General features: G+C 36.8%; 1 protein-coding gene across 3 annotated transcripts in view; it reads right to left on the bottom strand.

The window, feature by feature from the left end:
• Window positions 1–8,404: 8,404 nt before the first annotated feature.
• Window positions 8,405–14,762, bottom strand: part of LOC137295521 (forkhead box protein P1-like) — an 81,755-nt gene continuing 75,397 nt past the window's right edge. For all 3 annotated transcript variants that reach the window (XM_067826894.1, XM_067826892.1, XM_067826893.1), the window contains exons 12-15: window positions 13,266–13,387; window positions 9,702–9,768; window positions 9,357–9,487; window positions 8,405–8,936 (exon numbers count right to left, since the gene is read on the bottom strand). In XM_067826894.1, coding sequence (XP_067682995.1) covers window positions 8,504–8,936; window positions 9,357–9,487; window positions 9,702–9,768; window positions 13,266–13,387 — 753 coding nt within the window. In that variant the 3' untranslated portion in view covers window positions 8,405–8,503. The remainder of the gene's footprint in view (window positions 8,937–9,356; window positions 9,488–9,701; window positions 9,769–13,265; window positions 13,388–14,762) is intronic.

The following is a 14,762-nucleotide window of genomic DNA, read 5'->3' as shown; positions in this document are numbered from 1 at the left end:
TGAATTAGAATTGCCTCAGTCCATCTGTTACATGTGGATCATAATTCCCTTAGTCCATCTGCCAGATGATATAGATTAGAATTCCCTTAGTCAATCTGCTAGATGTGGATCATAATTCCCTTAGTCCATCTGCCAGATGATATTGATTAGAATCCCCTCAGTCCATCTGCTAGATGTGGATCACAATTCCCATAGTCCATCTGCCAGATGATATGGATTAGAATTCCCTCAGACCATCTGTTTGATGTGGATCAGAATTCCCTTAGTCCATCTGCCAAATGATATTGATTAGAATTCCCTCAGACCATCTGCTAGATGTGGATCAGAATTCTCTAAGTCGATCTGCCAGATGTGGATCATAATTCCCTTAGTCCATCTGCCAAATGATAATGATTAGAATCCCCTCAGTCCATCAGCTTGGTCAAACCTGTAACATGCATTTTGTTATCACTCTGGGCCCTAATTCTCAAATCTCACAGTCCTACGAATCCTAACCTTTGATTGTAACCAGTGTGTTAAGAACAGGCTTAAAAGTTTGTAGGGCTACAAATTTTTTGAAAATAGCTAGCCAGGTGTGTTTGGGGATATTTACTACAAGCACACGTGTGATATCCTTGTTAATCAAATATTTCAGTATCTGAGAGTTCAAGTCCGTTTCCAGAAAATATTAGCTTAGCACTTGTCCATCTTTGCAATGACTGAGCTGCCAACTCACAGTGGCAACACCATGTTTGTTTGTAACCTACCTCCGTGAACTTTCATATTTGCATTTGTATCCATATATGATATTTTTTTATACTGTTTTCACCAGTCAACCACATAGTACCTAGAAATCAAGGGGATATAAGTTGAATTCAAAGGATGTCACCAAATGATCCACAGAGCAGAAACTATCCACTGAAAAGAAAACAAAATGCTGGGTTTTTTTTCTAAGATCCCATTTTTTTTATTTTCTGGGTTCCGACCTGAGGTACATTAATGATGACAATGATACAATGACTCTGATTCACGGAGACGTCACACTTCTGTGATGCAAAACAAAAATTATTGGTCCATTTCTAGTCTGGATGAGTTGACATGAGTAGTATGAGCACAAACAGAAGCAGACAATGAGCGCAGGAACTCAAGCACAAATCAAACACAATGATAATGAGAAATTATGCTTAATGGCACGTGACAATAAGTTAGCCTATGTGACGACAAGCTAATAACCTCAATTTCATATAATATCCATGGTGAGGGGCCAGACAGTGAGAGCCAGTCTGTCCAAACTCTGGATAGCCATAATGAAATCTCGGTGTGGCTGAAGGTGCTGACTAGACATATTATGGGATGCGTGATCATTCATACTACAAATAAACATTTTGGCACCAACATGGCATCAATTTAGTGAGATTATTGGAGGTCTGCATATGAGAATATGAAATTATATAAACTTTCATTCAAAATAACAAAAAGTGTGGCATTTCGCCTTTTTAAATCAAAGGAAAGATGGATAGGAAGCTTAACAAATCACAACCTGGTTCTTCACTTTCACTATGGGCCTATCACATTCAAAACACTGTACCCCTGAGAAGTCCAAAAAGTCTGATTGTCTTCCAAAACATCTAACATTCACTTATTCCTCTAGCCAATGACATGTCAACGGCGTTTGGTCTCTGATAAACTCAGGATGTAAAAGAAATGATTTCTCAAGCTATGAAGAAATATAGTAATGAGACATAAGAAAACATAACTATAGAATGGTAATTTACAAAAACAACCAAAATATTTTTGAACTTTGCAGAACCTCACAAATGAAACAATCAGTTTTGTTTCACCATGCGGTGCCAAAATAGTCCTAGCTAACATGTATTTATGCAAATGAGGTATATTAGGATGGAATCCCTTGACAAACCACTCTTATTTCATACATCTATGACGCTTCAATCTAACCCTTCACCTGCTCTTAGTTGTGTATCAAGTAATTGAACATACAATCATACATTAAAGCCATTTCAATTCATTTGGATACTACATCGTAACAAGTCTGTAAAAGTATAAATAACATGGAAAATTTCTCCTAGACAAGCCAACCCAAGCTCTTAACGTCAGGGGAGTAATAGAGAATAAATGGCAATATTAACATACAAAAAATGCTGTTATTAACATATATTCTTCAGAGTACAAGAGCAGGGGGAAATAGTTCATGTTAATGTTATTGGTTGTTATTATCATTGGCCAAGGCCTCATAACAGGACATTTTGGCTAAAAATATAAAATATAAAAAAACTTGTCATAGATTATGGCACATTTTAGACATCTTGTAATGATTGCCTTGAAAAATACATTACTATTTTTGCAATGAATGATATTTGGCACATACTGAACAGTAAATGTATTTACAACAGTATGACATGGTATTTTTCATGGACTACAAGGTACACTGTACTGAAAGGGGCAGTCACCGACAAATTTAAGGTACTTCAGCTTAAAGGCATAAGGTAAACCCTTCATATAAAGTGTAAGAAATAGCACATACAGCATTAATACGGAGTAATAAGGGTAGATCAAATGGATGTGGTTGTGTTTATACCATTCCTAAACATTCTTTTGTAGGTGATGGGGATGAAGTCCTTAACAAAAGTAGGAAAACCATGTAATTCATGGTCATAAACCAATAATGCCCCAAAATGCACCACTTCTGTTCCAAAATTCATCTGTTGACTACTGTGTTTGGGATATAACTGCAATATTGTATATCTGGGTATAAGATCTCCTAGTGCTGCTATGTTTGTTAATGAATGCCCCTTCCAGCTGGCATTGTGTTAAAGTGGATGTCACTGAGGTAGAAACAGGACATGTGTACAAAGTGATAAAATAAATTATTCTGAAATGCCCTTAATGAAACTGCTAACATGGCTTACAGATCAGCTGTAGAAATTCTCATAGAGACAAACTCTCCCTTAAGTTACACAAACCTGGGGTCACACTGCTCTTACCTATATTGCAGCATTATCATACGGGAAGGGAAAAGGGGAACAGGATATTACTTCATATATCATATACTTGACGGGAATTAAGTGTTGTTCATACCAGTTGGATTTTCCTAGAACAATACACTGATATTTCAGAGGAACTAGGGAAATTACTTGATACACAAGTTCTATTTCGGTACTTGCATGCTCTCTTATCGTATAGTATTCAGTGATCAGACAAACATGCACCAGAAAAATATGAAACAGATCTATTTTCCATAAGTACTTTCTTTAAATATGTTTTGTACAGGTATTCCTAATATGTAAAGATTTATGTTTTCACACGATCTTAGTGACTCTTTATTTAACACAAATGCAGGCACATTCATCTGATCAGTGAATGTTTGGAAGCTGCAAAGTCTGAAATGACATAAAAACTGAAAACAATTTTTTTCACAAAACACTCTACAAGTTACTCAATTAGAACTGAACAAAACATGTATTTTAACATTTCTTATTTCTACCCCATCAATTTAAGCAATCTTGCTGTTTAAGGATTGAGGGAGTAATAATTCTCAATTTTGTTTTCTATGCTGCATATTGTCCTATATAAAAAAAGGTGTATCTTGCAGTATAAGGTTTTTCCTCATAGTTTTGACCCTGACATTTTGAACAGCCTCCTTGATTATTCAAAGTAACAACATACCAAGAACTGTGGTAGTGATTGCAACAAGTCATCACAAGATATAAAAACTATTACTCCAAACAGAATACCTGAAACTTTTTGACACACTGTACTGAATTCATGTACCTCTGTTTGATGTAACCTGTGTATCTATCAAGAATATACTGATATTTTTTACCCTATATTATAAAGAATGAACTGATATTAACACTATATCATCAAGAATATACTAATACTAACCCCATGTCATTCCTTGCCTGTGTTATAAGATGACAGCAGGATTCTGTTGAGAACTACTTTTATCCCATAAAAACACAAAATCACATATCAATTCCATCAACAATTATGCAGTATTCACCCACATTATTATGATCAACTGGAGAAAAACACAATCCATACAGAGCAAACCATTAAAAAAAGAATTTATAGCCAAAGTATGAACAAAATCACCAAACTGTTTATGAAGTGTTTCACTTTTCAGATATCTACTTTGCAGCAACCATTATAAATGAATATGAACACATAACAAGCCATTGTAAAATGTTAGACCCCGGGACTACTTTCAACATGGCTGACAAACAGCTCCAGAATGCACTGAGGCAGGAAGTGAGACAAACAAATTAGACATAAATGAAGCAATGGTATTAGCACTATACACTGACTGTGGTTGGGCTAGGCAACACGTGTAATGGTGGCTGATATGTACATCTCTACAAATGCACCATCTCTCATGGTCACAAAGGTACAACATGATCTTGGTTCAAAAATATCTCTACACAGATACACATGTACACTCTAAAGTAAGTTACATATTACCCTCATGCTGATAGGTCCAAACTGATAACATCCCTAAAAAGTCAACAATTTCAGAATGCACATCAGAGGTGCGATAATTTGTGTATCACATGCCCATATGAGACATGGACATCACATTGGTAACAATGTGTAACAGTGGAATAGGCAATATGTAACTAACTGTGACCTTCTGTACAGTAATATTACCACTGTACGGCACTTAAAACATCTATACAACTTAGTTTCTTTTTGGTCCAGCATGACGAATAAACCTAAACAACGGCATTGGAATTGTGAAACAGGAAACCCTCAGTAGATGTCAAACAAACATAATCAAACCAAACAAAAACATGCCTAAAGTGGCTTATTGTTTATATTGTGAAGTAAACACAAAATGATATACATTATAACACCGGCACTTGACTGAACCCATGAGATTCTGGGATAAAAGAAACTGTTAATGGGACAATATGCACTCAAAATGTACACAAACAGTTCAACATAAGTGGGCAAAAGATTTGATGGAAGCAGATCCACGTTAGTAGGTAAAACAAACAAAATCCAGGCAAAACACGTCCCTGTAGCAGCGACAGTAATCGTAAAAAACACACTTGTTTCATAATCTACAAAAAGATTTTAATCTTACAAGAGATGAAACACAGTTAAATATTTACTACACAGGAATTATTTTCTGTTATGATGTTACTAAGGTGCTAGTATGTTTCCACTGACTTTTGGCACAAAATGTCCTCTATGAGAACAAAATAAGTCCAAAATATTTGTAATATTTTTCGGCACGTCACAATTCAACTTTGTATTCAAATGATGTGACCTAGAACCAAAGTGTTGTTACCATGACAACTCTAAAGCAACTCCTAAAAGCACTGACAAAAACGGTACGATAAGTTGACACATAAAAACATAGTACCCCAAAGCTCCTTGTGTTTCTAGACTAAACAAAATAATCAACATTAATTACAAAAAACTACACTTAGGATTATGCACTTTTGATTCCTGATAAGAGTGAATTACCACAACGCTTGGAACATGTCAACAAATTCAGGAAGACATCTTTGATTTACGAATGTATTGTCCTATAAAAGTCTGGTTGAGTTATGACAAAACAACCATCAACATTGCTTTTCTCAGTAACATGAACTAGGCTAATTTATATAATAAATCTTTCACAGTTGTCATTCGTCATCAAGAACAATTTTAACCAACAATTCTGAAACCAAAATAAATCTGAAAAATTTCAAAGTTTCCAGTGTTACATGAACAGAAATTCATGACAAAACAGAATAACTTGTGATTTATCTCTGGAATGATCTCAATTAAAACAAGTGAATTATAGATAGTACACAGTAACTCCCTTTTCAACACAAACTCAACAAGCAATGATTTACACCAAAATTTGTTACAGGAAAACAGTTTAAGGGTAGACCTTTTGAAATAAATAAGAATGAAAAGAAATAGTTTTTGATGACGACAAAAAGACAACTTGTAGCATATGCATGACACCCATTGAAACCCCATTAGGGTTTCCACAATACCTAAATGCAAGGCCCTGGAGAACACAAGCTGACGTAACTATCAGTTCAGGACAAAATCATTGCTATCCTCTTTCGTACTCAATATTATACACATCAATTTACTCAAATCGAACACTTAATTACTTACAGCAATGTACTCTATCACTTCAAAGGACTCACATCAATCATGCCTATATTAGGAATTCTAATTCAGGCAAGTTTTCCATTCAGTGGGTTGTCCTTCGAATATTACAAACTTTGTACATCTCACAGACTATTGAGTAAAAACTATTCACCACAGAACAATGTCTGATTTTGATTCTCACTGTGGTATCTCATGCCATCTGTCTATTGTGCCATTCTACAGCTAAGCATCTTAACTGCTGATATTATGTACATACATCAAGCAAAGTATGGCTCCCACAAAAATCAGCAGAGTCATTGTTTATGCAAGGTCAAGATACTAGATACCACTTAATATGCAACAAACATGCTAGAAATATCATGTTTCTAGCTTCTAAAAGTATTTAGTATGTTCACAGTTAACTGACAGACATTTCTATAGCCATCAGCTTTAACATCTACCTTGATTGTGGACATATACGGTGTAGATTACTATAATCAACACATTGTGTATCTAGTAGAGGCTTGCTATTACACAGAAACTTCGTACTGCCAGCATAATTCGCAATCGTTTGGGGGACATGATACAAATGTTCTTACTTCAAACAACGAATCCCAAGAGCACTTGGACAGTTTGACCTTTCTCAACATAACATACTACGATTCATTTAAATATCCTTTGAAATGACCTAATCATGACATGCCATTACAAAACTCTAAATACTCATATGATTATCCATTATGTGATATTCATGTTATCACCTTCTATGTAATATGATACTATTTCATATCTGTAGATGCAATGTTATTAAAGTTATGAACATGCAGCATTCACCTAATCATATACAAAGTAATATTCATATTACTTCTGACTGTGACATTTCTCTGATTTTCCCCTGAACTTATACCCAGTTTGCATGATGCTTTGTCAAACTAGTTATAATCATCTCATGTTATGACCTTTCATGTTCCTATTCTGTGTGATAACAAGCATCTCTAGCCTACCCCTGAGCTGCCAAGATGTGATACGGACAGCGCCGCACTAGCAGAAGGAGTGCAGTGCCAACCAATAGTATATCACTGTTAAAGGTACATGTCCATTTTTTTCACACATTGTCATGGATCTTCACTACATAAATGATATAAGTGAACTGTTTTCAGACTCCTATCAAACTGTATCAAGTAATCTACAAGGACGTCATATCAAATCAATAAATATCAGAATGCTCAAAATTCTGCCATGTTGCTCAGGTACCATATTGCCCTGACACACTATTGCCATGGTGACGAGGGTAACTGTATAAACACCATTTACTTCAGTCTTTCAGAAACCTGGGACATGTACCTTAAACACTGCTCATCAATAGGTATACTAAATCAAATATCAAAACCAATAGGGAAAGGTGTTATATCATACTCTATCAAAATACATTATCAACAATCTATAGATCTGAGATCAAAAATATTGTGCCCAATTGTTGAACTTATTATTTATTGCACACTTTTCACAGCAATATGCACTACTTGGAGAAAAAAAAAAAACATTCCCAGAGGTATAGATTTTGACAACAAACTCTGGTATCAGCAATACATATACAATTCTGGTATTGAAAATCTCTCAAAATCAAACCTTCAAAACTTTGCACCAATTTAAGTTCACTACAAAAAGATTTTGATTATTTTTCTCACAAGACAACACATACTCATGACTATCAGCCTGGTGTATTACATACACTAAATTCTTATTCTATCATCACGAGTATCCATGGCAACCGTCCTCTATAGCTATATACACAGTAACACTGAGACAACTGGACATCGGCTGAGATCATAATGGCCGATGAAGACCTCGCTAAACACTGCCACTGTAAGTAAGCTGGAAGTACAGTACAGACAGACACACACAGACGGACACTCCTACTGGATAGCTAGGCTACCATGCCACCTGCAACAAGTGAGCGAGAAGCCATCATGAACTGTCACAAACTGTCTACAGGACAAGATATTGACACTTTCTGTCAACCATTTTCAGTCAGGACGTCCTACTTGCAGATCAATTGTCTCATTCAATCCTTAATCTTTATGCATCAGAGCTAATGCATTAACTTGAAGAATAAATACACACATATATACCATCTGTTTTGAACAAGTGATTTGTTTGTTAGTACTTCCTGAAGGCAACCGTCTATCTGATGTATCTGGAATATCATTTGCAGTCACTGTGGGACATTATTACAGCTTATAATATGCCCATTTCACCAATGATATACCAGTACATACAATTTTATAAATATGCAAAATGTTTTGTAGATTGTTCTCTACCCTGAACTCTATTCATGTTTATTGATTCCATGTTTGTGATGAGGCACCCCTGGACAGGACCCCCAGTTCAGCTGTGCTGTGTTTGAGATTCAATCTGTGGAATGTGTGTTGGCAGCAGCAACCATCTTGCTAGCTTCCTGTTGCATGCGTCGGAGAGCAAGCATCTCCAGGTCCTCATCCAAATCAGCATCTGCCTCACTGGCATCTGCTCCGTTTGCCAAAGCAGCACCTTCAGCTTCGGTATCAACGACCATGCTTGTTCCAAGAGCCTCATGCTGGTCCTCCATGCTCATGTCCTCTGGGGCGGCCTGGTCATCCTCAACGTCAGCCATGACAAGAGCCTGAGATGGCTCCTCTCCAGCCTGCTGCTCCTCCATGTCCTCGGCTCCTGGAGCACTCTCAGTGGGCAGGAAGTCCCCAGATGCTTCCTCCTCCAGACCTGGTTGGTTTCGTTTCAGGGCAGCCTCCTCTTCCTCTTCAGCTGATGGCTCCTGCTTGATCATCATCATTATCTCCTCTTCCCTGAGGAATGAAGCAAAGGGAGATAACAACAGGGTGAGATTACCGGCTGACGTAATGCAGTATGCATAACCTAGTATGCATGAGCCATTAGGATATGAAACATATCAACATATCAATCACACATATTCATATCAGTTTTGATGGCCTCTTACCAGATTCACCAAAAATTTGACCATAGAACGCTACTGTCTATCACTCAATTTTAATGAAAGAGGAATAACCCTAGCAGCATAATAAAAATGCCTAAAAATCAGCATGATCGTCACAAACTGCTGGTCTGGGGCCCATTTCAGTAAGTGACTGTAGCACTGTGACTGTTCTAAAGTGTGGGAGTTACGATCACCTTAGCACCACAATTGCTTTGTGAAATGGGGTACAGAACTGAGAACACATATCCCAGCATTCTTTGGGACCACTCACCGAGAGGACGGGGAGCAGCCATCTTGACTGTTACCGAGACTCTTCATGGACAGGTCCTCTGCGCTCTCTTGCCCTGTCATCTGATTATGAGCAGCTGTCAACATTGCCATGCTGGCCTCGCCTAGAGCCGCCTGACAAACCAAGCAGAATTTCTTGATTAAAGGATATGAATGAAAAGCGTTTTCAAGAACTCCAAAGCTTGCCAACTCATGGTTGTTCATAGCCCCCAATTACCCGTCAAGTCTGTGTGAGGTGTAATGTCCCATACTACTGGTACATGACTTGAGTGTTTACATAAGCTAACACTCACTGGTTACATGTCTTCCATCATAATGTAAAACCTACCCGTAGGCTTGCATTCAGTGTCTCGTTATACGATGAGGGGTCTGACAAAGATGGACTTTTCAAGCTCCTGGAAAGGAAAAACAACTCTTAACATCTTTGCACATTTGACAATGTTAGTTTCAATACATTTAACATCACATAGAACTTCACAGAAAGAGTCAAAGCTGAAAATGAATCTTGGTCAAACAAACATATATGCTTGATAAAATCCTAGTTTTATAGCATGTAAAGCTGTAGCATTCTGAGACGGAGAGTGATACCAAGGGCACACTCACAATGCACAGTGTCTAGACGTCCTAGGCAAATTATGGAACTTACAGTTGCTAGGACAACATTTCACCTGAAATTGTGGGCATTTTTCATGAGAATTATTTCTATGTTGTTTCAGTGTATCATAATATTTCTCACATCAAAGAATAATTTCAACCTTAATATGAAGAGATGTCAAGGGTCATGTTTCAGTGATAAACGTTGTCCTTGTTTGTTGATCCACTTAAAAAAATTGTTAAAAAGAAACATCATTTTAGTACTGTATTCAGCGAAAGATGATGGTTTTACTACTTAATTTCTGTTATGTTGTAAATGTTTAGAATATGTGAAATTTGCTGTGTTTTCACATCCCAGGAGCTACAACATTACATATCTAAGTGATTACAGATGGAAAATCTCCATGTTGACAAAGTACTGCAGCTCACCTTGGACATTTTCCATTAGGATGAAAGTAACATGCACTGATATTTACAGCTATTCAGTTACAAGAATGTAGCAGTCTTACACTGGTCACATTTCTCATGGTGTAAGTATGTTACAAGGGACCATCCTGGCATCACAAGACAATTTAATGTCAAGGAAAAAAACATGCACCATAAAATTCGCAATTGATAAAGAAGGAAGTCAACCATATACGTCCTCCTTGTAATAGTCACGATCATATTAATTTGAAACAACATTAATTTTGATTTCAGTTCTTCTGTGTACAGGAACTATTCATTAAATGTCATCATTACACACTGCTGAAGAATTTTATACCTGTATATGTTGCAGTTCATTGAACTTTGTTTCAGTAGAGAGGACTGATTAACATTCATATGATAGATTCCACATCAAAGCTTTTCTCAAAAGGCAAGGCATGTTTTGCAAACATGAACTGGTCTATGGCTACCGAAAGTTGATGATTCTAACATATCAAATCTTAGTGCAATCAACATGACACACCACAAGCTCACTGGGATCTATGGGTCCTGTGAGCTAAAGTATACGAATGAGTGTTTGTAATCACATCCTCGTCAGTCTTTGACTATATTAGCATTATTATATACATGCATCTACATTCTGACTCCTAAGAACACAAACTTGTATACACAACATTACAATAATATCAGCAATGTGCAACAAACCGAATTATTCACTCTTCACCAGAGGCATATACAAGTTATCACATATTAAAAAAATCTTTCTTCCTACAACATATTGTGTTGGTACTGTTGATAGTGCCTGGTGGTTAACTCCAACAGTGACAAGTCAGAAATTCACAAATGCTATGAACTACTTCTTGTATTGTTTTCTCTTACAATGTAAACAATATAAAAATTGCATATTTTCTCCTTATTTGACTGAACCATTCACTGAATCTTATTTGAGCTCTTTCACCTTCACACTTTTCACAATACCTCCTCAATGTATGCTACTTAAAAATATATAAGAACACGTAACTGTTTCATCAACTATAGGTACTAAGGTAATCTTTCAATGTAATGACACATAAACAACAGCACCATGAAGAATTTAGTGTTACATATCTCACCTGCAAGAAATTAGACAATGTGAAACACTTTTCTGCTACTTTTCACACTATCAAACCTTTAGATGGCATATCACACACAAATTGAGACAATTGGTTAGGTCAAATATGGAGGTGTATGATATAAAATGTACCAGCCTCTCACACAAGCGGTCAATATGATGAGTATCACACCCTGATTCGTATCCAACACACGACAACTTACCAGATGTCTGCCAGTAAGGCTGCTACATGCACCACTTCACTATTCTAGGTTGTCTTACAATCGCATCTCTATCAGAAATTTGTTTGCTTTCACAACCATGTTTAGAGAGAAAATAACATTGGGAAAGCTATTTCTTACAAACACTGTTGTAGTGAAGCTGATGGAACCAACAAATAATATTTCAAATTTTCTGAGGTTCCACAACACTGCAATCACACTGGCGAAGTTTGAGGCTAAAATTTATAGTGATTACGATAAAATTTTACAGGTTGGCATCTCTGCTTTTACTGCAAGACAACTGTAGTTCAACACCAACTTCGTTTGACAGTTTTTAGAGTAATAAAACCAAAGATTCCTTTTACATGTGGCATCTAGCCCTGGAACAGTATTATTTATTTCAGTTTTTTTTCTGTTGAGATCACACACTGACTACTTCTCAGAGAGACACAGACTAAATATTACCCATGATGACACATCTGGATATTTTGGACCACTGCTCTCATCTGACACACATATGTAGTAAAGCAAACAAATTTTCTCTTCTTCTGATGTTGAACAATATCCACTCTAACATGCAGTTTTTTTGAATGACATTTAAGAACACTCAAGTCAAATTTTGAACAATCTCTGAAAGATTTCTTCACTTATTATTTATTCATCCACAATTCATACGAAAAGTGGGCAAACTCTCCTTCAATATATACACTCATGTTGAAACAATTCTATAACATGGCTCCTGGAAATGCAGCTACCTAAATACACACACTGTCAGCGATTGCCTGGCTGCTAGACTGGAACAAGCAGACAGTTGGACTGCCATAATACCTAGTCTAGATAGAAAATACATGCAGCCTGGTATCAGCCTACGAACCAGGACATATTCTGTCTATGAAAGAAACAAGATGACGCAAGCTAGGGCTCAAGCAGGGGAAGCAGAAAGAAGGTAGCTGGTCTAAAGGTCTATCTACTGCATCATACGTCTGGCCTCGGTTGACACAGAGTGCTCTTTCTACACTGGCGCCATCTAGAGGCCGGTCAGGTCCACGCATGTACGTACAGACGGACGGACAGGTTGCAGACACAAGAAAGGTGCTTACTGTGCAGATGATTCATTTTCGTGATACTTTCGGGGCCTTCCTCGTGTCAAATGCCGCCTTCTTATAAACTCAAAGTCATCCACCATCCAAAAAGATCCAAAATCATCCTCATATCTTACAAAGCATTTATGCAGGGACAAGTTGGTGCGAATAGCATTCTGTGCAACAAACAGAGGAGGAGAGAAAGGTAGTCCAAGTTTGAAAATGTTAGCGCAAAAAGGAAAGATTGGCCTTGATTGACAAGAAGATTTCTCGGTGACAGGGCTGCCCGCTCATGCCATCACACAGTGAAAACTATCACTGATTCAACAAACCCTCACAACATGATATGAACTAGTTTTCAGTGAACAGAAAATATAGTTCACGTCTCATCAGCAGCAGAATGGCAACCTGTCAAGCAAGAACTCTTCAGTTTAGGAGAATAAAAGCATAAAAAACAAAGGTAGCATTTTGCAACCTACCCGCTCAATTTTTGAGGTCTCCGTTTGTAGAATTCTACCTCGTCCACTGTCCAAACAGCGCCTTTAACATTCTCAACTCTCATAAAACATTTGTGAAGACTAAGGTTGTGGCGCACAGCATTCTACACAGAAACATAAAGAAATCCTTTTACTACATGTAGGTCAACTACAACCAAAGGTGGGATGCTCCGATACCCTACACATGCTTCATTCTTCTAGCGGCATGTCAAAAATCATATACACATCTTAATTTTTCTGTTAATGTATCAAGTAAGTCTCTGGGTTTTTGGAATTTTCCTTTCATTTTGTATAGATATTCCTCCAATTTGTCATGAAACCAGTATTGTATAAAAACTCTGCAAAAATGAGATTCAGGGTTTTAAATATATGTTTTTGATAAGAAGACTGCAAATGGAATGCACTCAAAATGAACATATTTCTGTTGAAAAATAGTCCAAATTCTTAACATTCCAAGGCATCCTCCTTTATTAAGCTCTTACAAATCTAAAGAAATCATAACTGGATATGACTGTGTACATAATAGAGAGGTAATACAAGTTGGGAGTACTCTCGCCTAACTAAAGCAGGTGTAGGGCTGGAAATCACATGCACATCAATATTGGTGACTTTCAGTCAGAAACAAATAGATAGATTAAAAAATAATAATAATAATAATAATAAAATGATGACTGATACATAATAGTGTTGAAATAATCTGGTCCTAACAAGAACTGGATTCTTATTTCAGATTTCATGAGGTCTTGGTTCTACTACCTTTCAGTGAAAGAGGATCTTAATAATCTGTTCATTCCAACAGCATATATACGTAGAATGGAATGATTAAATGATTTATTATGAATTTCTATTTCAAATTTTCTCAAGTAAAAGCATTATTTCACCAGGTTTTGTGATGCTATGCAGGGGTTCAAAATATTTTTCATAAGCCACAGGGCAAGTGACTTCAAGAAAGTAAATTGTCCTGACCAATTTTCCACTTCCACATTATTTTATGACATAATGATGATGATGAAATTATGAAGGAACAGATCAACATGGTACTTGATGTTAATGTGTACTGGACCACTGATCGAAAAGTGATAAGTAGCCAAGAAAGATAACTCTACTTTATTATTAAATTTAATGACTGCAGCATGAGCTGATACAAAATGAAATCCAAGTTTATTTGCAGTTTGAAACTATCTGTGGAAATTACCCAGCAGCCCACGCACAAGTAAGATACCATGATCTGATTGCCCGAAATGAAAACTGACTTGACCCAGGACATCGGGTGATGGGATTTTTTAAACCAGGATATTTTTCATTCAGTTATTTCCGTTTTGAAAGGAAACCTCTTTCAGAGAAATCAAACTGACATAAAGAACTGGGGTGTATGGGAGATCTGCCCACGGGCTCCATGCTCGGCCTAACAAGATAACGGAATGGCACAGTGCTCCACTAATTAGACACATGGTAAGAATAGATTTTGTATACATTACA

The sequence above is a fragment of the Haliotis asinina genome, chromosome 9 (assembly GCF_037392515.1).
Source record: "Haliotis asinina isolate JCU_RB_2024 chromosome 9, JCU_Hal_asi_v2, whole genome shotgun sequence".
Taxonomy (NCBI): domain Eukaryota; kingdom Metazoa; phylum Mollusca; class Gastropoda; order Lepetellida; family Haliotidae; genus Haliotis; species Haliotis asinina.
Note: the sequence above shows the minus strand (reverse complement) of the source record. Positions and strands in the feature narration are given on the sequence as shown.